Source organism: Sus scrofa, chromosome 15 (genome assembly GCF_054392235.1).
Source record: "Sus scrofa isolate SSC_HxYL_T2T_F1_AM1 chromosome 15, Sscrofa_HxYL_maternal_Yorkshire_Landrace_v2.0, whole genome shotgun sequence".
Lineage (NCBI taxonomy): Eukaryota > Metazoa > Chordata > Mammalia > Artiodactyla > Suidae > Sus > Sus scrofa.
In genome coordinates this window covers 62,794,746-62,821,227 of record NC_139397.1, presented here as the reverse complement: position 1 = coordinate 62,821,227, position 26,482 = coordinate 62,794,746, and the positions used below count along the sequence as shown (strand labels likewise).

General features: G+C 47.3%; 1 protein-coding gene and 1 long non-coding RNA gene across 7 annotated transcripts in view; one reads left to right on the top strand and one right to left on the bottom strand.

Moving 5' to 3' along the window:
- The window catches only part of LOC146395873 (uncharacterized), a 979,457-nt gene that overhangs the window by 656,729 nt on the left and 296,246 nt on the right, over window positions 1-26,482 (bottom strand). The window lies entirely within an intron of this gene.
- Window positions 234-19,136, top strand: ERLIN2 (ER lipid raft associated 2). Of its 6 annotated transcripts, none has more exons than XM_021074571.2 (13): window positions 234-933; window positions 1,247-1,375; window positions 1,584-1,705; window positions 3,180-3,261; window positions 4,337-4,383; window positions 6,050-6,111; window positions 6,251-6,376; window positions 10,828-10,901; window positions 11,085-11,143; window positions 11,793-11,884; window positions 12,687-12,776; window positions 15,221-15,300; window positions 15,680-19,136. In XM_021074571.2, the coding sequence occupies exons 3-13, from the start codon at window positions 1,599-1,601 to the stop codon at window positions 15,878-15,880; spliced, it is 1,020 nt and encodes a 339-aa protein (XP_020930230.1). In that variant the 5' UTR covers window positions 234-933; window positions 1,247-1,375; window positions 1,584-1,598; the 3' UTR covers window positions 15,881-19,136.

Sequence of the window (26,482 nt, the reverse complement as noted above, 5' to 3'; positions counted from 1 at the left end):
TCCCGCAGCCACTGGTGCTGCCCCTGGGGTCACTCTCCAGGTGCCCGCACCACCCCCACCCCGGAAATTCCTGACGGTCGTCTTGACCGCCGGGACCGAGTCACGGGCGCCCTCTGGCGGCAATCCTCGGACAACGACCTCTCGAAGCGCGGGGGCGGGGCTGGCGAACTAGGGAGAGAAGGGGGTGTGGTCTTCTCGCGTGAACTAATGGCGTCATCGAAGCGACGGGCCCGGAAGGAAGTAGCGCGCTGAGGGGTGTGGCGGCTTCTGAGGTTGCACTGGGGTTCGGACGAGTACGGAGCGCCTGGAGGGACAGCCTGGTACGCGGCCCCCGCCTCTTAGTGCGCGCGCTGGGCCTCCTTGCGGCTCGCGGCCGGAGCTGATCATCGTTTTCCCAGGCCCTCGCACAGCATCCTCTCTCCCTTGGGAGCGAGAAAGCAACCCCTTTCTGTCCCCTCCATTTCCCGCGAGCCCCTAGGCGGGACGGAGCGGAGGCTCTCGGAGCCTCCAGCCCCGACCCAGGGCTCTTGGGACTTGCGACCCTCTCTCCAAAAAGGGCAGGGAAGGAGCGCGAGGTGGGGCGGGGGTGACTTCGGGGGAGGGAAGGGCTTTTGTAGAAAGGACGCAGCTGCAGATCGGTAGCTGGAGGCCACACGGTAAAATAAGCGCCTCGCAGACGTCTGCGCCCGAGTTAAGTTAGACCCAGGAGGCAGAGTCCACGCCCTGCGCGGGTGGGCCCCGGCACCCCGATTGGGAACCTCGCTGTCAGTTACCCTAGTTTTTGCAGATCGTTCAGTGTTCAGGAAATGAGTCCCTGGATGCCAGCTCTTTCGCGTCCTGGTGTCTGAATGCAGTTGGACGCCGGAGCCCAGAGTCTCCCCAGCCTGAAGAACCCGCTTTCTGCTCTCACCATGAGCTTGCGGAACCTGCCAGGTGCAAAGCACCGGTCAAGCATATGGGAGGGAGTGTGGCTTCAGTCTTGCTCAGAGCCCTGCATTGTTTAGGGCCAAAGGAATAACTGGGAAAGTGAATGAAAGGCCAGAGAATCCCGCCATGGAACTCCGCTCGTATGCTGTCTCTGTCGCTCCAGCATCTGAAAGGAGTAAATAATGGTTTCCTTTGAAATGGCAGGCAATTAGGACTGGGAGTCTCTGACCAGAATTACACAGCCACAACTGCCTGTCATTTGACATGCTCTGTAATTTGGGCCAACGTACTGCAGCTGCTTCTCTTCCTCTTTTACTAGTATGAGTGGCTCCGGTGACAGCCCCTTCGTGTTCACAGGAAGAGAAGGCTGTGTTCTGAACGCTGACCAACTGGCACTGGTTTTCCCTTGGGCCAGGGCTGTTTCTGGAGTCACTGCCTCTTCCAGGAGGTGGGGAATATCATTCCACAGTTAAGGAATGGATGGGAGTGTCGACTGAGAGCAGGGATGAGGAGAGGTGTAGATCTAGCCTCTGTTCATACTACTATGGGCTGGATGGGAACCACTTTCAAGCGCCCAGCCTGGAGAGGTGCTCTCAGGGTCAGAGCTTTTCTCCCTCAAGTCGGACGGCACACGTTTTCCCGTTCTTTTTCCCCAGGATAAACTTTCACTGATGGCTCAGTTGGGAGCAGTTGTGGCTGTGGCTGCCAGTTTCTTTTGTGCATCTCTCTTCTCAGCCGTGCACAAGATAGAAGAGGGGCATATTGGGGTGTATTACAGGTAAGGCAGCAGCAGGCGCAATTTCCTGTTAAATGACTCTTCCCAAGTCAATGTTTAACAGATTCTGCTATCTCTGTTTGTATTTTGTTGAATAGGGGAGGATTTTAGATTGAGCTTTTGTGTCAGTGGCCATGGGGAGGGAAGTAACACACACACAAATACATACATGAAAGTAAAACTTAGTGGTCTAAGTTGATGCCATGGATGGTGATTGATAAACATTTATAGAGACTTAGAGATAAAACCTAAAGGCAAGCAGGTTCCTTGAAGATCATCTGAAACAGTGTTTGCTCCTACTTCTCTCTAGGCATCTTGGTGCCACAAGCTTACCTCTAATGAGGACCAGTTCTTGATGTAATTTAGACCTATTCTTGAAAATTGACATTTCAGGAAAAATGAAAAAGACTGCAGGTTGATTCACATCCATCAAGGCAAACTCTAGGTTCTTACAGTAACCCATTATGGTCACTTTATTTCATTACTCTTTTAAAAAAAATGTATCTTTATTGGAGTTTCCATTGTGGCTTACTGGGTTAAGGACCCAACATAGTCTCCATGAGGGTATGTGTTCGATCCCTGGCCTCACTCAGTGGATTAAGTATCCTATGTTGCCATAAGCTGTGGTGTAGGTCACAGATATGGCTTAGATCCAGCATTGCTGTGGCTGTGACATAGGCCATCAGCTACAGCTCTGATTGGAACCCCAGTCCAAGAACTTCCATAGGCTGCAGGTGCAGCAATAAAAAGGAAAAAAATACATCTTTGCCTTAATAAAGAGGCATTTATAAATCTTGAGTTGCTTTCCTTTTAGTAACCTCCCTAACCAAGTATTTTGCTTTAAGTCTTTACCAAACCCTTCTTATTTGTGCCCTGTGATGCTTTTTTTCTGGATGCCAATGGCAAGTTCTAAACGTCCGATTGGGTTCCCCTCTCCCCTTTATTTCTTCCTGTCTCTGATTCTACATCCCCAAATACTGCTTTTAAATTTACTGCCATTTACATAGAACTTGATTAGAAAAGTAATTCTACTGCCAAAAAAATATATGTTGATGGTTTATAAAGTGTACTTAAATTTATTCTTTTGGTTGTTCGTGTCCCTGGACTCAAACATTAGTACCATCAACTGATCACCATATTACTGGATTTAACACCCTTACGGATCACCACCAGCTCAACAGATGCGGCAAGATAAGACAGACCTCCTCTCCTGTCTTAAGTATAGCCATGGATTCTGCTCTCTTGATTCCACTTTGCCTATTTTTTTCACTGCAAAAACACAAATAATGGTTTTAGGTTTTACCATTGGGTTTCCTAGAATATTGGGGTCGAGCTGAGAGCGGGGAAAAGGAACTGTGGACCTGACTCTAGCACGTGTCAGTCTAATAGATGTTTACAGTGCTTCCGAGAAAGCAGTGTTGATGTAATAGACACCTCTTCACCGAACTGAGCCTGCTTCTCTCTTCCTCTTCTGCAGAGGTGGTGCCCTGCTGACGTCCACCAGTGGCCCTGGCTTCCATCTCATGCTCCCTTTCATCACATCATATAAGTCTGTGCAGGTATACTGGGCTGGTGGGGTAGGGTTGCACAACAGCAAGTTGGGGGTGGTGATTAAGGCATGATTTGGAATGATTTAGTCTTTAGATGGGTAGATAAGTATAATTCCTTCTCAAGGAATCATTTAAGAATAAGCCATATATACAATATAGATAGATATAAAGAATGAGGCTCCCTGAGCCATTTACTCTAGAGTTTGACTCTAAATAACTGAGTGGGGTTATTACCTTGGCCCATCAATACCAGCTGGGATTATGTCTTCACTTCAAGACAAAGCCAGAGAAGAATCTGTTCCAAATGCACAAAAGCAAAAGTTGGATATGTATGTCTGTGTGCTTTAAGCCACAGGCTCCCAAGGTAGATGGAACTAAAACATGGTAGTGTTGCTGGTTCTTATTTGAACTTGAGCGAAGTGAACATAATTTGGGGTGGGGGGAGTTGAACTCGGTGAAGGGAAATGGCATCTTAAGTAGGGGTAGGATTAGTTACGACAGATCTAAAGCCAGGCTCAGTTAGACTAGCCATCTTTGAAGTATGTCCAACTAAAAGGAGTAAAAAGATTTAGAAAATGACTTTTAAACTGACCCAGGAAAATATCCTGGGATACCTCATCAGCATCAGCCCCTGTAGATTTCTTCTGCCATTTACTGTGCTTTCTGGTTTTCGGAGTACATTCGTGCTGATTATCTCATTTGAGTTTCACAGTGATCCTGAGAATAGGCTGAGCAAGTTTTACAGGCTGAGAGGTTAAATAAAGAATCTACTGTTTCAAGACTAGTGAGTGGAAGGGAGAAAAGTAAACACAAGTCTTAGGACTCCTAATCCAGGGTCCTTCTCACTAAACCATTATTACTCAGCTTGTTCATATGATGGTTCATTTACAGCAGAGCCAAGTGGGTCCCTTTGTTTGGTTTAATCTCACTCTCTGTATGTGAGGAGGATTCAGTGGGGGTATTCACATTTAACAGAGGCAACCTAAATAAGTATTTAAGGACAAGGCTATCTGGGATTCCCAAAAGCAGTCACTCTGTTTGTCACTGCCCACCTTACAGCATTTTATGTCTCCCCTATTTCCAGACCACACTCCAGACAGATGAGGTGAAGAATGTACCTTGTGGGACAAGGTAAGGCGCCCAGGATAAAGCTGTTAAGCCCAAATAAGAGGCAGGGCTGTCTGACTGCTGCAGTAAGAGAGAGTGAAGAGGGGACACACCTACTGGTGGTTTTACCAAGTTCTCTGCCCTCAAGCTCCCTATGTTCTGAGTGACAATAGAGAAAATCATGGAAGGGAGACAGGTTGGGAAGGGCCTTGAATGCTATGATAAAGGCTCTTAGCAGATAAATAACTTTAGTAGAATGAAATGTAGGGAATATTGGAAAGGTGGTAGGGGAGACCCTAGGGCAGGAAATGAAAGAAAACACCAAGATAGTCATCTGATGGAAAAGTAAAGAAGCCCTGAACAGGGACAGAGTAATGCAGTAAATCACACCACAAGAAAACGCTCAGCTTTCCCATCGTGGCTCAGCAGGTCAAGAACTAGTATCCATGGGGCAGGTTTGATCCCTGGCCTTGCTCAGTGGGTTAAGGATCTGGCATTGCCTCAAGCTGTGGTGTACGTTGCAGATGCAGCTCAGATCTGGCGTGGCTGTGGCTGTGGTGTAGGCCGGTGGCTACAGCTCCGATTCGACCCCTATGGGAACCTCCATATGCCGCGGGAGCGGCCCAGGAAATGACAGGAAGACAAAAAAATAAATAAATAAATAAAATTTTTAAAAAAAAAATTTTTTTTAATTAAAAAAAAAAAAAGAAATAAGTTTGGTTTCAAAATGCCAGCAATAAAAGATGTTATGGAAACCACATTAGTCATCTTGGCCTACCCTAACAGAATACCACAGAATGGGTGGCTTAAACAACAGAATTTTATTTTCTCTCAGTTCTAGAAGCTCAGAGTCCAAGATCAGGGTACCCACAAGGTTGGTGGTTCTGGGAAAGCCTCTTTTCCTGCTCTGCGTACGGATTTCAGAGAGTACACAGTTCATATCTATGACAGGAACTTTGGGGGAGGTTTGAAGAACTGGGTATTGGATGATAAAGAATTACTCCCCACTTTCTTAGGTTTGGGAATGATGTGCCTGTAGGCCACTGCATTATTCTTAAATGGTTGATGTTTGCCACAGTGTTAAGGGATAGAGTATCATGACTGCAACTTGCTTTGAAATGTTCAGCAAAAAAAAAAAAAAAAAAGTAGATCAATCAATAGGTAAAATGTTAACAATCATTAAATGTAGGCGTTGGCCTATGGGTATTAGTTGTACAATTCTTTCAACATTCCTGTGTGTTTGAAAATTTTTTGTAATGAATATTGAGGGGGAAGGGAAAGAGCTGAACTAAAGTGATGGTGAAAACAAACTGAGACACCGTGACCATAGAATTCCACATTTTTAAGTTCTGAGAACTCCGTGGCCTTCTTTAGTCTCTTCCCTTTGATTGATTGCTTTATTCAAAAGGCCCTGCAGCATCAAATAATATGAGCCACTCTTTTCTTACCCCCAAAGTTTCCCTGTTTTCCTTGTGGAAATATTCCTAGGACATGTGATTTTTCAGGAGATTTTTCTAGAGGCTCCGAAGGTCTCCTGCCTGCAGAGCCATGTGCCTCTGAGCCCCCATGACTCTCCTTTCCTGCCGAGTCATACACACCCCCGCTCCACCCCCACTTACCCGACCTCCCCGGAGAGGTTCCATGGTCCAGGGCTTAGCTGTGACTGCGCTGTCCCTGCTTCCTCCAACAGCGGTGGCGTGATGATCTACTTCGACAGGATCGAGGTGGTGAACTTCCTGGTCCCACATGCAGGTACGTCCTTGTCCTTGCAGTCACACACACACACACACACACCGCCCCCAGCATCAAGCCCCTCGGGAAGGGACAGTGGCTGTGTCTGAGAACACTGTGAGTCCTTCCCTTCTCGTTCTGAGTCTCTCCTTCCTCCCAGTGTATGATATCGTGAAGAACTACACAGCCGACTACGACAAGGCGCTCATCTTCAACAAGATCCACCACGAGCTGAACCAGTTCTGCAGTGTCCACACGCTTCAGGAGGTCTACATTGAGCTCTTTGGTGAGAAAGCCTCCTCTGACCGCCTTGGGCTCTAGCAGCCCTGCGTGCCCGCTGCCCACTTCCAAACTGCCCACAGGGCAGGGTGGAGACTGATGGGAACCTGGCGCTCCTGGAGTGGGCGGTCGAGCGGGGCAATGCCAGGAAATGCTCGTGACAGTGGAGGAAGATGGGGATAGTGAGCATCTTCCTAAGTGTTGGGCACAGGCGCAATAGTGGCCTGAAACAGAGGCCTGGGGTGGCGGTGTTCCCACTGTCCCCAAACACCATCCGGTAATGAAGACAGGGTCAGTTCCAGAGGAACCTTAGGGATTATCCAGCCCAGCATTCTCCTTTCAGGATAAGGGTACTAAGGCTCAAAGGGAAAAAGTTCCAGGGGTGGCTGGTGGCAGAACTGAAGCTCTGACCTCCCTCCCCTGGCTTCTGGCCTCATCCACACCAAGACAGGGTGATGAGAACGGCAGGGGTCATGTTTAATCCTAGAAGTGGAACCGGAGCTACTTAGGTTCCTAGAACCTCTGAGTTTGGGTATTTTGTTTTTGTTTTTGTTTTTTTGGTTGATTTTTCACTCTACACCTGTGCAGATGAATAGGAAATGCTTAAAAAGGACTCATGTGCTTAGTTGACACTTTCTATCCTTTTTTCCTCCTTAAAGGAAACATAGCCAGACTTTAGGAGCAAAGGAAAGAAACATTTCAGTCATTGTTGTAGCTCTTTTAGGGTAAAGTGTTCTGTTTAAACTTGCTGTCAGGAGTGTTCTAGGAGCCAGTGCAAAAAGCAAATCGACTTTGCAGCCAGAGGTACAGCTAGTCTTAATACCAGCACTGGACAATGACCTTTCCCAAGAATCTTCATTAAGGAGTTCCCGTTGTGGCGCAGTGGTTAATGAATCCGACTGGGAACCGTTAGATTGCGGGTTTGATCCCTGCCCTGCCCTTGCTCAGTGGGGTAACCATCCGGCATTGCCGTGAGCTGTGGTGTAGGTCGCAGACACGGCTTGGATCGCATGTTGCTGTGGCTCTGGTGTAGGCTGGCAGCTACAGCTCCAATTGGACCCCTAGCCTGGGAACCTCCATATGCTGTGGGAGCGGCCCAAGAAATAGCAAAAAGACCAAAAAAAAAAAAAAAAGATTCTTCATTAATAGGACTCTGAGTGAGAACATTATGTGGAACAGAGACGGAATCACTGTCAGTGCCAGTGATCTCAATTAAGCAAACAGCCTTCTGAAGCACTTCTCACTTTTCTACAATAGAAAACGAATCTAAATTCACCTTATAGGCTTTGGAGTCTCTTATTGGGTTTGGAGTCAATGTGCCTTTAAGAAAAATTCAGTAAAATAATTTTTTTTAAACCTCAAATTAATAGAATTTCATAAAATATCATTAGTTTTCTCTAGCCATTGTTTTAGAACTTGGGCCATTAAATGAACATTTCAAAACATTTGAAATGACCAAAGACAAAAGCTCTAATTTCCATGAAGAGAGATTTCAAATGTGAAAATGTTCTGCAAGAGAAAACTGTTACAGATGAATTTGGCAGCTCAGTATAAATTCATGTTCAGAGGAGCTGGGGAAGTGTTTGCTTTGAACTGTTTTTCTTTTTAAAGCTCATGCTTGCCAGCAAGCACTGTTTTGCTTAAAATGCATTTGCATCTGTAAAGGAGAAGCTGTTCCTTAAAGGTGGAAGGTGCTTCTCTAGTCCCTTCCTCTCAGTCTGACCGCAGCTCTTTTTTTTTTTTTTTTTTGCTTTTTGCTTTTTAGAGCCACACCTGCAGCATAAGGAAGTTCCCAGGGTCAAATCGGAGCTACAACTGCTGACCTACCCCACAGCCACAGCAACAGCATCTTGGGATCCAAGCTGCGTCTGCCACCTATACCACAGCTAATGGCAGTGCCGGATCCTTGACCCACTGAGCGAGGCCAGGGATCAAACCCATGTCCTCATGGATACTAGTAGGGTTCGTTTCCATTGCACCACAATGGGACCTCCTTGACTGCAGTTCTCATCACGGCTTACTCTGATGCATCTGCTTCGCCCATTTTATAAAAATAATGTTATCCAGGAGTTTCCATTGTGGTGCAGTGGTTAATGAATCCTACTAGGAACCATGAGGTTGCAGGTTCCATCCCTGCCCTTGCTTAGTGGATTAAGGATCTGTCATCTGTAGGTCGAAGACGCAGCTCAGATCCCTCGTTGCTATGGCGTTGCTGAGGCTCTGGTGTAGGCGGTTTCTACCTCGACTCAGAAATAATTTGAGGGAGTTCCCATCGTGGCGCAGTGGTTAACGAATCCAACTAGGAACCATGAGGTTGCGGGTTCGGTCCCTGCCCTTGCTCAGTGGGTTAACGATCCAGCGTTGGCGTTGCCGTGAGCTGTGGTGTAGGTTGCAGACGCGGCTCGGATTCTGCGTTGCTGTGGCTCTGGCGTAGGCCGGTGGCTACAGCTCCGATTAGACCCCTAGCCTGGGGACCTCCATATGCCGCGGAAGCGGCCCAAGAAATAGCAAAAAGACAAAAAAAAAAAAAAAAGAAAAAGAAAGAAAGAAAGAAATAATTTGATCTGATAAACAGCTGTGTTAGTAACTTATGGAGGGTACAGGCCATCTCACTTAAAGTTGAGCTGGGCTCCTATTTAAAATAGGACATATGGGAGTTCCCTTCAAGGCTCAGCAGTTAACGAACTCGACTAGGATCCATGAGGACACAGGTTCGATCCCTGGCATCTCTCAGTGGGTTAAGGATCCAGAGTTGCCATGAGCTGTGGTGTAGGTCACAGAAGCAGCTCAGATCCCAAGTTGCTATGGCTGTGGCATAGGCCAGCGGCTACAGCTCCAATTAGACCCCTGGCCTGGGAACCTCCATATGCCTCAGGTTCAGCCCTGAAATAGCAAAAAATAATAAAAAATAAAATAGGTTATATGGAATATAATGTTTTTTTGTTTGGTTGGTTGGTTTTGGCTGCACCCAGGGCATATGGAGTTTCTGCACCTGGGGTCAAATCCAAGCCACAGTTGCAACCTATAGCAACACCAGATCCTTAACCCACTGTGCCAGACTGGGAATCGAACCCATGCCTCAGCAGTGACCCAAGCTGCTTCAAAGACAGTGCTGGATCCTTAACCAGCTGTGCCACAGAAGGAGCGCCTGGAATGTAATGTTTATCTCTAGCTGTCAAAATTGTTAGACCCATGTCAGGTGCGAGGTGCTGCCTTCATGCACATTTCTCGGTATGTGCTAAAAGCCTCATAAGACAAAGGCAGTATTTGAAACATTAAAACCCCTTGCTTAGGGACATGCCAGTTGAATAAAATACTGTTTTAAACCCTAATCATCCAAGTGTAGTAATTAAACAAGTTCCTTATTTTAGCTTGAGCTCATCCATGGGTCTCAGTTTGAGCATCTATTAAAAAGCAGGGGTTAGATCTGCTGTTCTTCAAAGGCTCCGGTTTGGGCTCAGGTGACCAAGAATGGCCACTTAAAGCAGATGGCAGCTGACAGTAAGGGACTTGATTCCGTTTAGGTGCCCCAGCCGGGTTTTGTGGCCCCTGCAGAATCTTACCGGGAATCGCCTGGGCCTGGGGCAGGGAAGGGAAGGCCCAGGCCACAGAGGGCCCCTTAGAGCTGCTGTTATGGGGTCACAGCTAGAAGGAACAGTCAGTTCTAGCTCTGCCTACACTTGTCCATGAGACGACTCCGTGTGAATTTCAGACAGAGGGATCAGAACCAAAGCAAACAACAGATCAAAAGCCTTGGGCTCGTTTCCAGAACTATAAATTGTCTGGTGCTATTTGATTGAGTTCCTAGTGGAATTAGTCTTCTTTGGGGCTTTCCTTAACGTCAGAGTCTGTTTTTCCTTTAGAAACTTCTAAAACTGCTAGATTTAATGTGCTTGGCTCTTTTCAAAATACCTACTTGGCCTTTCCACCTTTCTTTGTGAAAGGTGGCACCCACCTTCTCTTTTGCTGCCCTTTCTAGGAAAAGGCTGCTGCCTGACTCAAGAAAGGCACTAATTGTTGTTTGTTTTGTTTTGTTTAATTTTATTGGAGTAGAGTTGACTTGCAATGTCGTATTAGTTTCAGGAGTACAGCAGAGTGAATCAGTTATACATATACATATATCCGTTCTTTTTCAAGATTCTTTTCCCATATAGGTTATTATGTTTGTTCTTCTTTTTAAAGCTCAATTCCCTCTTGGGCAAGGTTGATATTTTCCTGAGGCCCCAGGGAAAGGACATTCACATCTGCTCATGTAGCAGGACGGCGTGGGCTTTCCGCCCCAAGAGTCCCAAGGGGTGGGCTGGGTGGTCTTTGGGGGTCTGGGCACTGATGAGCACACAGCCTTGGGAGGAAGACCCTTTGTCTGCCAGGTGTGTTCTTGGGCTAGTGTCTTGACTTGCACTCTGCCCCCAAGCCCAGAAAGCGTAACAGCTGCTTTTTTTTCTGTCTTGATTCCAGATCAGATTGATGAAAATCTCAAACTGGCTTTGCAGCAGGATCTGACCTCCATGGCCCCTGGGCTTGTCATCCAAGTAAGCGTCGCCCCGATGGGAGCACCCCTCTCCCTCAGGAAGGTGCACCCCCACCGCAGGAAGGCACAGCCTGCCCCTTTTGCAGAGGATGCCTTGCAGCGGGTGCTGGATGATCAGGACCCATAGGAGCAGGTCCCCCAGCACCCTCATTTCCCATCAGGTGCTATTTCTGTCCTTCTCCAGGCTGTGCGTGTGACAAAGCCCAACATACCCGAGGCCATCCGCAGGAACTATGAGCTGATGTGAGTATGACCTGCACCCCCGCTGCACTCCAGGGGCAACCGATGTGCCAGGCGTGTGGTCCCGTCTTGAGTGTTTGTTACAGCCAGTTGCCCTGTGAGACGGAGCAGGCGTGGCGGGACGCTCCCCTGGGCTCCATGACTGTGACTGAGAGCCGCAGAGCAGCAACGCTCTTAAAAGGGCCAGGGAGCCTAATTCGAGCTTCATGGCTCATGCCAGACAGGGGAGGGCAATTGAGTGGGCAGGCGGGTGCCCTTTACTATAGTAAATTATGCTTTATTTCCTGCATGAGTTTTGGGGGCGGCGCAGAGACCTGTGACCGTCTGCAGCAGACCTCCTTTTACCTGAAACGTTAAACGGCCTTTCAGGAGTTCCCTAGTGGCTCAGTGGGTTAAGGATCTGGCATTGTCACTGCTGTGGCTCTGGCTACTGCTGTGGCATGGGTTCTATCCTTGGATGGGGAACTTCCACATGCTGCAGGCATGGCCAAAAAATTAAAAATTTTAAAAAAACAAAAAAGCCTCCCAGCAGAGAGGAGGAAATCACAGCTTGCCTCCCTCGGTGGGAGAGTTTGGCTTCTCCCCGGACAGTGGAATTTCTGTGGAAGCTCATCTCCAGTGGCCTCCCAATGCACACTTTTCTCCCCTCCAGGGAAAGTGAGAAGACAAAGCTTCTCATTGCAGCCCAGAAGCAGAAGGTGGTGGAGAAGGAGGCCGAGACAGAGCGGAAGAAGGCCCTCATTGGTCTGAATGTGCTTCTGGGACCCCCTTTCAGCGCAGAGGGGCTAGGGAGGATGGGGACATTCAGGGAAGCCTGGAGCGGGGTCCTCCAAAGCCCCACCACATGCAGGGGTGGCACTTATCACCCCGGAAGCATAGCTGAAACTGCCAGATCATGGCCAGGGGTCAAAAGTTTTGAGTTTCCATATAGGAACCCTTCCTGTTCATTCAGAATTCCCCATAATAACAGCGCTCACCCAGCCTTTCCTATGAGCAGCCTTGTGTGTGAATCACCTCACCCCTCAAAACCCCCACATGAGGAAGGCACCCTCATTAATCTCATTTCATGGAGCTAAAGCCGGAGAGGTTAAATCACCGCCCAAGGTCACAAGGTGAAGAAGTGGTGGAAATGGGGTTCAAATCCAGCGACTCTGTTCCCGAACCTGGGTTCTGCACCACTGCACTAGACTATTGGCCACAACCCTAGCTACCTCCTAAAGTGCAGCAGCCGGAGGAAACTTTTTAGAGAGTGCCTTAGTGCTTAAAAAATTCCTTTGGAAGAAATACCCTGTGACTTAAAGGGTTTGCTCCTTGTCAAAGGAAGGACTCTTCCCTTTGGCCCAGGTCCCCTGGGCATTGCCTGGCGCTGACACCCCGTTCCATCCCTGCCCCTGCGGCCTGCCATGGCTCTCCCCCAAGCCAGTGGCTCTTCTCTAGAGCTCACCCATGCCCTGCAGCAGACCCTCGGGTCAAGTGAAAGGTGCTTGGAGTCAAACTTTTTTGAAGTGTCAGCGCTCTAAGCCTTTCCTCAACTTGATTAACACAGAGGCAGAGAAAGTGGCTCAGGTTGCAGAAATCACCTACGGGCAGAAGGTGATGGAGAAGGAGACGGAGAAGAAGATTTCAGAAATCGAAGGTGAGCAAAGGTGAAAACTGAGCCTGCCTTTTCCTCAGGCCCCACTCAGCCACCAGTGGGTGGGAGAGTCCTTTCCCTTACTCCTTAAGCTCTCCTCGGATGTCACGGTTTCTTTTTTTTTTTTTTTTTTCATCTTTTTAGGGCCTGCATCCATGGCATATGGAGGTTCCCAAGCTAGGGGTCGAATCAGAGCTGTAGCCACCGGCCTACACCACAGCAATGCCAGATCCGAGCTGCGTCTTCGACCTACACCACAGGTCAAGGCAATGCTGGATCCATAACCGCCTGAGCGAGACCAGGGATTGAACTCACAACCTCATGGTTCCTAGTCGGATTCGTTTCTACTGAGCCATGACGGGAACTCCGGATATCACAATTTCTTTGGAGCATCACATTTTCTCTGTGCTCTGATTCGAGATTGGGGGAGATTGGGGCCAGGCTGGCATTCATCTTCCACATCAGAGAGAGTCACTCATTCAACAGACATTAGCTAGGCGGGGCTAGAAGGAAAGGCAGTCACATGGTCCCTGCGGTCTTGGGTTCACAGCCTGGCCTCAGAAGTAAATGGAGGAGCCAGGTCAGAGCAGCAACTTGTTCCCTGCTGCCTTCCCCTCCCCCTCCTCAGAGTCCATGAACTCCGCAGCTTTGGTCTCTCCGGGTCCCTGTGGGTGTGAAGACACCTTTCAGCACCAAAAAGACAAGCGGAAGAGAAGTGCTTTCTGTGCCACTTCTTTTTCTTTATTGGCCGCCCTGCAGCATATGGAGTTCCTAGGCCAGGGATCAGATCCGAGCCACAGTCACAACCTAAGCCATAGCTATAGCAATGCCAGATCCTTAACCCACATGCCTGGCTAGGAATCAAAGCCAGTGCTCCATAGATGCCGCAGATCCCATTGCGCCACAGTAGGAATTCCTGTGCCACTTTTCTGAATATCACTCGCCTTCAGTTCCCTGCCCCTAAGCCCTCACCTCAACCCCACCTTCTCCATGTGGTGCCTTATATCACACAAATTCTAGGCCAGAAACGGGATCTTAGGGCCCAGCTACAGGCTACAAAGTGCTATGTCCATTTATAATCATGACGGGGCCTGTCAGGCTTTGCAGAGGCCCAGGGAAGAGCTACTTAGGATTCTACAGAATAGCAGCTCCTCACTCAGGAGTTCTTAGCACCTTTTTTTTTTTTTTTTTTTTTTGGCTGCATCTGTGGCCTGCAGAAGTTCCCAGGCCAGGGATCAAACTGTACCACAGCAGTGACAACACCAATTCTTAACCCACTAGACCACCAGGGAACTCCCAAACAACACATTTTTATTTCCTGTAAATACAGATGAGCAGGTGCTAAGGCCAGCTGAGTTGGCCACTTGCAGCCAGAACCCCAGCCAGCCTGCAGGCTCCCGCCCCCCAGCACGCTGCTGAGGCCATGCACCCTCAAACCCACCTTCCTTCCCAGGCTTTTGCTACAGATGTTTCCACACAAGGCTGGCCTGCTTCCGGAGGCCAGAGAGGAAATATCAAAAAGTTTGCATCAGCTTGACCAAAAGCTGGTCTCAGCAGACTAAGGAAGCATTTTGCTTGGATAGAACAGGGGTCTTAATTCAAACAAGTATAATTCTGGACCATGGCATGTAATTCCCTTAGAGTTGTGCCTGCTTAACCACCGCTAATTACAGCCTTTCTGAAATGATTGAGAGAAATAAAAGGAAAATGAAGTTGGAGCAGGGCTGAACTGGTTTTTTGTGGCTGTTGGTTTCAGGGCAGATCTACCTCATGCCAGATCCAGAGCCTTCTTAAGGTTTCTCTCGCTTTTGCTGTGTAGCACCACAAGAGGGGAGAGGGCCGAGGCTGGAGGTTGGGGCGGGGTCCCACCCCCCTCCTCCCAGGCCACCAAAGGAGTAAGCAGGTAGGAAGAGGAAGTATCTCTGGGCCGCAGTGTCTTTCCAAGGTGCTATCAGAGGGCAACATTGTCCTGCACAGCAGCAGCCTTGACCATAGCTTTTCCTCCCCACAGGGAGCCGCTGTCAGAGCACTTCTGCATCTTGGGTTTCACGACTTGTGAAACAGGAAAAAACGCCCTTTCCCTGGTTTTATAAATGAGGAAACCAAAGCACAGGGTAAAAAGCAGTCATGGAGTTGCTGTTATGGCACAGGGAAAACTAACCCGACTAGTAACCTTGAGGTTGTGGGTTCCACCCCTGTCCTCACTCAGTGGGTTAAGGATCTGGCATTACTGTGGGCTGCGGCATAGGCCGGCAGCTGTAGCTCCAAATCAACCCCCAGCCTGGGAACCTCCATATGCCACGGGTGCAGCCCTAAAAAACAAACAAAACAAAACAAAACCAAAAAAAAAGCAGTCTGCCCAAGGTCACGGAGGCAGTTGGGGAAAGTTTTGGGGACCGGCCTTCCAGTAGCCCCTGCGCTTCAATTCACTTCATCCTTCCCTCTAGATGCGGCGTTTCTGGCCCGAGAGAAGGCCAAGGCCGATGCCGAGTGCTACACTGCCATGAAAATCGCCGAAGCGAATAAGGTAGAGGCCCGGCACTGCCAGGCCAAGAGAGGGACCTGCAGTGCTTGAGAGTCTCAGGGGTTAAAAGACCACTGCCCCGCCCCTCACGCTGGAAGTGGGGACTCCTGCACTGTGTGGGCCAGGCCTTCCCTTTCCCTCAGCCGGGCCTTGATAGACCTTGGACACTCCTGAAAACTCTCAGCTCTCACCTTGAGGCTCTGAGCTTACCCTCCCCCAGAGGAGGGGTCGCACGGTCACTGACATAACAGAGAGACAGGGGTGGGGGCGGGGGGCAATGGTTCTCCCGGAGACCCTCTCGGCGTGCGAAGCGACCGGCTGCCCCCCAGACTCTTCCCCAGTCTGACCCCACCGATGTCTGCTTTCCTTTTCCTTCTTCCAGCTGAAGCTGACCCCTGAGTATCTGCAGCTGATGAAGTACAAGGCCATTGCTTCCAACAGCAAGATTTACTTTGGCAAAGACATCCCTAACATGTTCATGGACTCTGCGGGCAGCCTGGGGAAGCAGTTTGAGGGGCTCACTGACAAGCTGAGCTTTGGCTTAGAAGATGAGCCCCTGGAAGCAGGCACCGAGGAGAACTGAATGTTTTTGTCCACAACCTCAGGTGACACTCAAAGAGATCTTGATTTTGTAAAGGACGAACTGGGTTGCCCTCCCCTTCCACACTACCTTTGTTGACTCTCTTCCACGTGAAAAAAGAAGAAACGGACTTAAATCTATTCCCCTTCCCGGGAAGGGAGGGCAGGGATTGATGAATTGGGGTTTTATGCAGGTAAGGAGGTTACACGACTTCTGTTAAGATTTGTAAACCATGTGGTTAGACCTTTGACCTCCAGGCACTGATTTTCACCCCCTTTTGAAGCTGGCTGAATTAGGGATGCTCTCCATGAGGCGTGGGAGAAATACAGGGTGTGATGCCTCCAGGTGACCTGACTGCCCTGCTTTGGGAAAAGGCAGCCCAGTGTTCTTGTCCTGCCTCCCAGTGGGTGACGCTCAGCAACTGAGCAAATCCCTGCTGGTAAGTTTGCCAGTAGGGCTGTGGAGAAATGGCTGCAGAGAACATTGGCATTCCTGGCCTTCCTGGCAGGGCATACCTGACTCACTGCAGAGGCGTGCTTGAGCCCCATAAGGAAAATCTGGTGCTAGGTTTTGCAAGCTTTTCTACACACCGCCCTCCTGGCCCCAGGGCTTAAAGCGTGGTGGCTTCTGACTACATTTCCAGAGTCAGGGTTTGGTCCCCACCACACACATCTTTTTAAAACTTTTCGCCTATTCTGTGATTCGGTTTTTTTTTTTTTTCTCCTCTTAACCTGTTCGTTGGTTCCACTCAGCATCAAGAAGACAGAACAAAGAACTCAGGCATCTTAATAGCTGCTGAAGTGGGACCGTCCTGTCTGCTAGCCACTGTGCTACCTGCTTGGCAAATTGTGTGTGTTCCTTGAGATCAAGTGTCTTTTTACTGTTGTGGAGGTTCTCCAGGGAAGCGCTTCTCTGGGGAAGGTAGAAGGGTCGTCCAAGAGAGTTCCCAGTCTGACTGCCTGTGGCTTGTGCCAGCAGTTCATGTGACATGGTGATAAACAGGAGCCCATTCACAAGGTGGCCCGTGTCTTTAAATCCAGGGCTCAGGGGTCACACGGGGTATTAAATCTCCAAACGCAGCTATGTGGGTGTGGGTCAGAGTTCACGCCCCAGTCCCTGGATTGGAAGGGCTGCTTCAGAATCCATTCACATGTGTTTTCACTGCTGATTAGATTTGGATGGTGAAGGGCAAACATGAGAAAAAGGTTTTATATCCTGAAATTGGAGTTGGGTGTGTGGGTGGCGTACCAGATTGCTGAGTGGTGTCTGGAGTGAACTCGCAAGCATATCGGTGTTGTTTGTGACAAGCTCTAGCTTAGATTTGTTATTAGCTTTGTTTTTAGCTGCCTTCCCCCCTCCCACATACACACACCCCAAAGAGACTCCCACTGTACCCCTCCCACTGCAGTGAAACTATGAATAATACTTTCAGACATAGAGTTCCATCTCATTTTTGGTCCCATGCCCAGACTTCTGATTTCTCAAACGGCCCCAAAAGTTGGCTTGTCAGGAGCTGGGGGAGCACTCACCCTGCCTCAAAAGACACAAAGGGTTAACTCCCCTTAACTTAAATGTTGCCCTTCTCCATTCTAATTTCTGGGACCTTGAATTCTCAAACCCTTGTCCTGATCACACTTTGTACAGGCAGTCAGATGTTCCTGGGAGTGATGGATTTTCATGTGCAAGAAAGTGCTTGCAGAAGGGGGTTAGTCTCCTGAGACCTAGGTAAGGTATCAGTTATCAAGACACACTAGGGCTCCTCCCATTTCAATGCCGTTCATCACTCCTTAGGAACAACAGGTCACGTCCAGCATCCCTGATTTACATACTCGTCTGCTCCTCTGGCCACCTAAGCCTCAGAAAGCACTCCTTCACTAGTGGAATCTGGAGCGAGGACATCTCAGCCTCGTCGGATAGCACAGTTGCTCAGATTCTTAACCGGAATATCTCCCTAATCCTGACATCCTGTGATGGCTTGTCCCTTACACCAGATCACAAAAGGGCCTCAGTAAAGTCCTGCGACACCTGTCCCTCAATGTTAATGTTGCTGCTTCTTTAAGCAGAACGTATAACTGTTGTAGTACCCATTCATTTAAATCCACTGGTTATACCTGCCTGAATTAGTAAAATCATGGATCTCGGCTGTTTCCTTAACTTGGGACAACTAACCAGTCTGTCTGTTTGACTTTGTTTCTTTAACATTTCCTGGAAAACCTACTCTGCAAACATTTGAATTCTAAACATGTTAAATGTGATGGCCTGCCATTTGGCAGGCAGTGAAGTCATGGCTGCTATTTATAAATGGAACCTCTATCAAAATAGGTAAATGTTTATAAAATTCAGTTTTTGTAGGATTTGCCAAGGAAAAGTCACCTTGGTTGAATGTTTCTCACGCATTAAACTTCACAGAAGTGATCCATATTCAGTACTGGTTTTAATCACTTTTTAAATAACAAGGATAGGATGTTTGAAAGGAAGCCACAGTTTGTTCATTTTTATATGACTAAGATAAATTCGGAGGGATCTGTGATCATATTCAGTTAAGGGAGGAAAAAAAAATCACTGAAAGGATTTTAGCAATACAGTCATCCCTCGGTCTCCACAGGGGACTGGTTCCAGGACCCCCGAGGACACCAAAATCCATGGATGCTCACGTCCCTTATATGAAGTCACCTTCTGTATCACAGGTTCTGCATCCATGGATGGGAAGGGCTGCCTATATACTGATCTAAAAAAGATGTTTTATAAATGATCTGTTGCAGTTTCTACAGGTCTCTGTATCTTTCAACACTGATAACTTTACCATTTACAGAGAGTAAGAGCATCATACTTGCTGACTTAGCTATTTACATTTGATTGAGGATAAAATGTATTCTGATGAGTGTCTGCTGTCTGTGAACTTAACCACTGCTTTCTTTAGTTCTAGTTAGTAGGGGTCTAGCCACTGTTTCTGTTGTTTCCTTTTAAAAGCGGTTAAAGCCAATCATTTCATGTTTGTATTTCCGTTCCTCTTTATTTCTGCTTTTGTGGAAGCTGTTGATCGAATAGTCAAAACTAATTCTATGTGCAAAGAGCCCCAAGGGCTGAATGACTCCCTTTGTACCTGAGAAATGATTCTTGTTATATTGCATTCTACAAATGATATGCTGGATTAATTGCCTTGAGTTGATGATGGAGAAACTGCTTTGGACAACACTAAAGGTGTGATTTTATGTCTTAGTTTTATTTTCAGTCTTGCTAAATAAAATGAGTCTTTGTATTTTTTTTATTACAGTGAAATTTAGCAATAGCTAATATTAGGCTAGGTGATATAAAGAGATTAAAACATCTCTGCCTAGTCGGTTAAGTCAATGAATAACTATCCCAGAGTTGTCGTGGCCCAGCAGGTTAAGCACCCGACATAGTGTCCCTGAGGATGCAGGTTTGATCCCTGGGATTGCTCAATGGTTTAAGGATGCTGCGTTGCCACAAGCTGCAGCGTAGGTTGCAGGTGGGCCTTGGATCCAGTGTTGCTATGGCGTGGCAGAGGCCAGTAGCTGCAGCTCTGAATCAACCCCAGCCTGGGAACGTCCATATGCCACAGCTGTGGCCGTAAAAAGAAAAAGAAAGAACATCTACCCCCATTTTCAATGTAGAAACAATGAACAGCTAATTTATGTGACATAATTCTTGGTAGGTGCTACAGAGATTTTTCACAAAGAATCCATACACTGCTGCAATTCTACTACAAAGAGCAAAGATGCTTTTTTTTTTTTTAATTTATTTTGCTTTTTAGTGCATCCTAGAGATACTTTTAATTGACCTCAAATTCATTTTTCTTCTTCTTAGGGATACACCTGTGGCATATGGAGGTTCCCAGGCTAGGGGTCAAATCAGAGCTGCAGCTGCCGGCCTACACCACAGCTCACAGCAACACAGGATCCCACTAAGTGAAGCCAGGGATCGAATCCGCATCCTCATGGATACTAGTCGCATTTGTTTCCACTGCACCAATAGGGGAACTCTCTCAAATTCATTTTGATAGCAATTCAGTGAGAAAGTCCCAATCTCTATTCAGAAAAGCTTCCCAGCTTAGAGTTGCCAAATAAAATACAGGATGCCCAGTTACATGTGATTTTCATATAAACAACAAATAATTTTTAGTTAAAGTATGTCCCAAATATTGCAGGAGACATACTCATACTAAAAAAAAAAAGTATTCATTGTAGAATTTCCTTGTGGCCTAGAGCCTTAAGGATCTGTCGTCACTTCTGTGGCTCAGGTCACTGCTGTAGTGCAGGTTCAATCCCTGGCCTGGGAATTTCTGCATACTGCCAGCATGGCAAAAATAAAATAAAATCATAAAAAAAATTTGTAAAAAAATATTCATTATTTATATGAAATTGACATTTCACTGAGTATCCTGAACTGTTGACCCTTGAACAACATGAGCCCACTTTTTTTTTTTTTTTCAATGAACATGTGCTAAAACACTATACAATCTGCAGTTGAATCCACAGATGCAGAACCACACGTATGAGGGCCTGTTATAAAGTTATACTCGGATTTTTGTCAGTTCCAGGGTTAACCTCTAATGCCTGCATTGTTTAAGGGTCAACTGTATTTTCGTTTGTTTGTTTTGGCCACCCCACTGCATACAGAGTTCCCAAGCCAGGGGATCAGATCTGAGCCACAGTTGCCACCTAAGCCAAAGCTGCAGCAACACAGGATCCCTAACCCACTGTGCTGGTCTGGAGATCAAACCTGCATCCCAGCCCTCCCAAGAGGCTGCTGGTCCCATTGCTCCACAGCAGGAACTCCAGGTCACCTGTATTTTTATTTGATAAAGCTGGCTGTCCTGGCCCACACTTTCTCAGGTTTTTTTTAGTGGTGTTCCCAAACTTTACTGGTTTGAGATCCTACAACACAAGTACTATAAATTTACAATTGAATGGAAGAGTTAAGAACATAGTTACTAGAGTTATACTGCCAAGATGCAAATCCCTGGAGTTCCTGCTGTGGTACAATGGTCTCAGCAGTGTCTCTGGAGCACCAGGACACGGGTTCAGTTCCCTGTCCCAGCACAGTGGGTTAAGGATCCAGCGTTGCTTCAGTTGCAGCTTAGGCAGAGACTGTGGCTCAGATCTGATCTCTGGCCCAGGAACTCCATATTGCTGCGGGGCGGCCAAAAATGGAAAAAACAAAAATCAGCGTAACAAATCTCTGCTCTGCAAGTTCTTAAATGTACTGTCTTGAATAAATTCTTTAATCTCTCTGAGCCTCAGTTTCTTCATCTCTAACATGCAATGAGTGGCTGAAGTGAATTAACACTTGTGAAGGGGTCAGCACTGTGATTAAGTATCCAAAAATAACCTATTTTCAACCATCTGAAAAAACAGATTAAAAGCACACAGGCAATGAGTGGGTACCACTAAGTGGGAAATCAAACAGATGCGATAACATGGAATAAGAGTACAGGTAAGTAGGTAGAAAATTAGCTTGGTTTGGCCCTGCTGAAAGGAGTTGCCCAGGTCTGGGCTCCAACTTAAAAAAAAAAAAAAAAAAAAAAACCTAATGAGGTTAGGAAAAAACCAAAATCTTAAAAGCAAAAGAAAACAGTAGTTAAAAATAATGCTCATGGGTTAACCTCAGAAAAGGGGAGTTTAGCAGCTTCACATTTATAAAAATTGCACCATTGTACAACCCAGGAAATATAACCAATATTTTTAAATAATGGAGGGAGGGGCGTTCCCGTTGTGGCTCGGCGGGTGGTATCCGTGAGGATGCAGGTTCCCTTCCTGGCTTTGCTCACTGGGTTAAGGATCCAGCTTTGCTGTGAACTGTGCGGCGTAGGTTGCAGATACAGTGGTTCCTGCGTTGCTATGGCTGTGGCTTAGGCCAGCAGCTGCAGCTTCAATTCAATTCAACCCCTCACCTGGAAACTTTCATATGCCACAGATGTGGCCCTAAAAAGAAAAGGAGTCCCCCGATGGACTAGCAGTTAAAGATCTGGCGTTGTCACTTCTGAGGCATGGATTTAATCCCTTGCCTGGGAACTTCCACATGCTGTGGGCGCAGCCTAATAATATAATAATAATAATGGAGTATAACCTTTAAAAATTGTGAATCACTATATTGTACACCTGTAACTTACATTGTCCATCAACTACGATTAAAAACTTGGTGGAGGAGTTCCCTTTGTGCCTCAGCAATTAGCAAACCCTACTAGGATCCATGAGGATGTGGGTACAATCCCTGGCCTCACTCAGTGGGTTAAGGATCCGGTGTTGCCATGGCTGTGGTGTAGGTCGCAGACATGGCTTGGATCTAGCGTGGTTATGACTGTGGCATATGCTGGCAACTGTAGCTCTGATTCAACCCCTCTCCGGGGAACTTCCATATGCCAGGGGTGCAGCCCTAAAAAGCAAAAAACAAAACAAAACAAAACAAAACTTAGGGGGAGTTCCTGTTGAGGCTCAGCAGTAACAAACCTGACTAGGATCCATGAGGTTGGGGGTTCGATCCCTGGCCCTGCTCAGTGGGTTAAGGATCTGGCATTGCCATCAGCTGTGGTGTAGGTCACAGACACGGATCAAACCCCACATTGCTGTGGCAGTAGTGTAGGCCAGCAGCTGTAGCTCCAATTTCACCTCTAGCCTGGGATCTTCCATATGCAGCGAGTACGGCCCTAAAGAGAAAAAAATATAGTTAGGAGTTCTCACTGTGGCACCCTGGGTTAAGAACCTGACTGCAGTGGCTCCTGTTGCTGCTGAAGTGTGGGTTTGATCCCTGGCCGAGTGCAGTGAGTTAAGGATCCAGTATTGCCGCAGCTGCAGCATAGGTCATAGCTGCAACTCGGATTTGATCCCTGGCCCAGGAACTTCCATGTGTTATGGGTGCGGCCAAAAAAAAAAAAAAAAAATTGCATCATGGTCGGCCAAATATTCTTTAGCTCCTCAGAGACCAAAGAAGAGGAAATTGGCTTGCAGAATACAACATTTTAAAATAGTTTACTTATGACTAAGATTGGCTAAACTTTGAAATAGGGTGAAGTTGTTATCAGCAAATAGAAGTTCAGGGATTAGCACAGATGACATTTTCTTCTCTGATGATCTTCAGAAACTGGGGGATTCCATGCTGTTTGGGGTGGTTTAAATGTCACTCTTTTTATGTGAAAGATCAGATGATCTCCAAAGTTCCTCCCCAGGCTTAGTGTTCTAGAATCTGTGTTGACATTTCAAAAGCCAACCGTGACATGTTTGCTAAGGCATTGCTGTCATGGATCTCTACCTGAATTAATTTTAACTGAGATGCAGGCATTATTTTTCCATTTCTCTTCAGAGCCAAGTAACCAAGCAACAGTAATTTTCCATTATTTTATCTTTTTAATCCCCCCACAAGAATCACAGAAAACTCATAAGGAAATAATTTTTAAATCCATAAATGTTTTTCTCATAATTTGGGGCCTTAGACTACAGAGGTGAAGGTTTTAAGTTTGACGGCATTAAATGATAAGTATACTAGATTTTTATAAAATTGTTTATAAAATCTGTTCCCCTGGGTATTTGGCTTTCTAATCTCTTTTCCCCTTTGTCCTTGCAAACTGTTGGAACAATTTAAAGTCAATTACCAGTGATGAGGTGATTTGGGACTTTTATTTTTCAAGGATTAGGTAGTAGGGAAGGGTGAAAGTTTAAATCAGATGGTTGACATCCCAGGAAGGGGAGGAGAAGAAACTAAAAAAGAAAATAAAGAGGAAAAAACATAATAAAATTAATTCAAAAGCACAGCTAAGAGAGTTCCCGTTGTGACTAGTTAACCCAACTAGTTAACCGTGAGGATGCAGTTAGATCCCTGGCCTCCCTCAGTGAGTTAAGGATCCAGTGTTGGAGTTCCCGTCATGGCGCAGTGGTTAACGAATCCAACTGGGAACCATGAGGTGGTGGGTTCGATCCCTGGGCCTTGTTCAGTGGGTTCAGGATCTGGGTTGCCATGAGCTGTGGTGTAGGTCGCAGACGTGACTCAGACCCCAAGTTGCTGTGGCTCTGGCATAGGCTGGCAGCTACAGCTCCGATTAGACCCCTAGCCTGGGAACCTCCAAATGCCACGAATGCGGCTCTAGAAAAGACAAAAAAAAAAAAAGGATCCAGTGTAGCTGTGAGCTGTGGTGTAGGTCACAGACGTGCAGATGTGGCTTGGACCTGGCATTACTGTGGGTGTGGTGTAGGCCTGAAGCTGCAGCTCTGATTCCTGATTCAACCCCTAGCCTGGGAACTTCCATATCCCAAGGAAGGAAGGGAAGGAGGGAGAGAGGAAGAAAAGAAAGGAAGAAAGAAAAGACAACCTCGAGAAAAAACTTTAGCTCTTTTCCCACCATAAGAGCATCTCATTCATTAAGTAGAATTACTGTGTGAGAACCAACAGTACAGACAAGAGTACTTCCCTTAACAAAATCAATCTCTACTTGTCCACAGCACCTACCATTTCACCATCTGACTATTAAACCTAGGGTTTTACTATGTTAACCTTTGTATTGTTTGGCTCCTCCCGTTTGTGATTTTCATATTGCCCAGAGCAGGTTACACAGGAAACTCAAGAATTGGGCTCTGTGCCAAGCTCAGGCTGGACTAAAGCTGCCTGTGCTGGCTTCCTAGAAAGCAGCACTTGCCACCAGGTGGGGTACTGACCAGCTGCAATGCCGCCAGTCCCAAATGAGGAAAAGTCCAAACTACACACTGGGTTACAATTTTTTTGTTTGTTTGTTTGTTTGTTTTTTGCCATTTCTCAGGCTGCTCTCGCAGCATATGGAGGTTCCCAGGCTAGAGGTTGAATCAGAGCTGTAGCCACCGGCCTACGCCAGAGCCACAGCAACGAAGGATCCGAGCCGCATCTGCAACCTACACCACAGCTCACGGCAACGCTGGATCCTCAACTCACTGAGCAAGGCCAGGGATCGAACCCGCAACCTCATGGTTCCTAGTTGGATTCGTTAACCACTGCGCCACGACGGGAACTCCTGGGTTACAATTTTTAAAAACTCAAATATGGAGTTCCTGTTGTGGCTCAGTGGTAACGAATCCGACTAGCATCCATGAAGATACAGATTCGATCCCTGGCCTCCCTCAATGGGTCGGGGATCCTGCGTTGCCGTGAGCAGTGGTGTAGGTCACAGACTCAGCTCAGTTCCTGCTTGGCTGTGGCTGTGGCTGTGGCTGTGGCTGGCAGCTGTAGCTCCCATTAGAGCCCTAGCCTGGGAACTTCCATATGCCACGGGTGCAGCCCTAAAAAGCCAAACAAAACAAAACAAACCAACAAAAACCACCTCAACTGGAGTTCCCATAGTGGCAAAGCGGAAAGGAATCCAACTAGGAACCATGAGATTATGGGTTAGATCATTGGCCTCACTCCGTGGGTTAAGGATCAGGCGTTGCCATGAGCTGTGGTGTAGTTTGCAGACGCAGCTTGGATCTGGCGTTGCTGTGGCTCTGGCATAGGCTGGCAGCTACAGGTCAGATTAGACTCCTAGCCTGGGAACCTCCATATGCCACCAGTGCAGCCCTATAAAGACAAAAAGACAACAAACCTCAACTATCTCATTAACTTTTTCTATTGGTTATGTTTAAACTTTACTTTGGGTATATTGGGCTATAGAAAATGTATTCAGGGAGTTCCCATCGTGGCGCAGTGGTTAACGAATCCGACTAGGAACCATGAGGTTGCGGGTTTGGTCCCTGCCCTTGCTCAGTGGGTTAACGATCTGGCGTTGCCGTGAGCTGTGGTGTAGGTTGCAGACGCGGCTCGGATCCCGCGTTGCTGTGGCTCTGGCGTAGGCCAGTGGCTACAGCTCCGATTGGACCCCTAGCCTGGGAACCTCCATATGCCGTGGCAGCGGCCCAAAGAAATAGCAAAAAGGCAAAAAAAAAAAAAAGAAAATGTATTCATTAATTTTTCTTAACTTTCTGTGCCTATTAGAAAATTTTATTTATTTTTGTTTTTTGTCCTTTTAGGGCCGCACCCACTGGCATGCGGAGGTTCCCACGCTGGGGGATCTAATCCGAGCTGTTGCTGCTGGCTTACACCACGGCAACACCAGATCCAAGGCCGTGATGGGACCTACACCACAGCTCAAGGCAACACCAGATCCTTAACCCACTGAGCGAGGCCAGGGATCGAACCGAAACCTCATGGTTCCCAGTCGGATTCGTTTCCACTGCACCACGATGGGAACTCCTAGAAAATTTTAAATTACATGTTCGGATCACATCATATTTCTATTGGGCACTGATCTAAAGGATAACCAGAGGAAAATAATTCGGTACATTGGGATCCTACCATGTTCTTCAGAAACAATTTTCTTTTATATATTTTTAAATATTTATTTTTGGCCACACCCGCGGCCTGTAGAAGTGACTGGCCAGGCACCAAACTTGGCCACAGCTGTAACCGGAGCCACAGCAATGACAAAGCGGGATCATTAACCCGGTGAGCCAGGAGGGAACTCTTTTTCTATGTCTTCTCCTCTCCCCAAAATCATCTGAGATAAAAGCCGTTATCTCCCACAACTGGGAAGAGGACCTAAGGGACCTCTTCTGCCCCCTTCTGTCCCTCGATTGCGTCTGCGGGCTA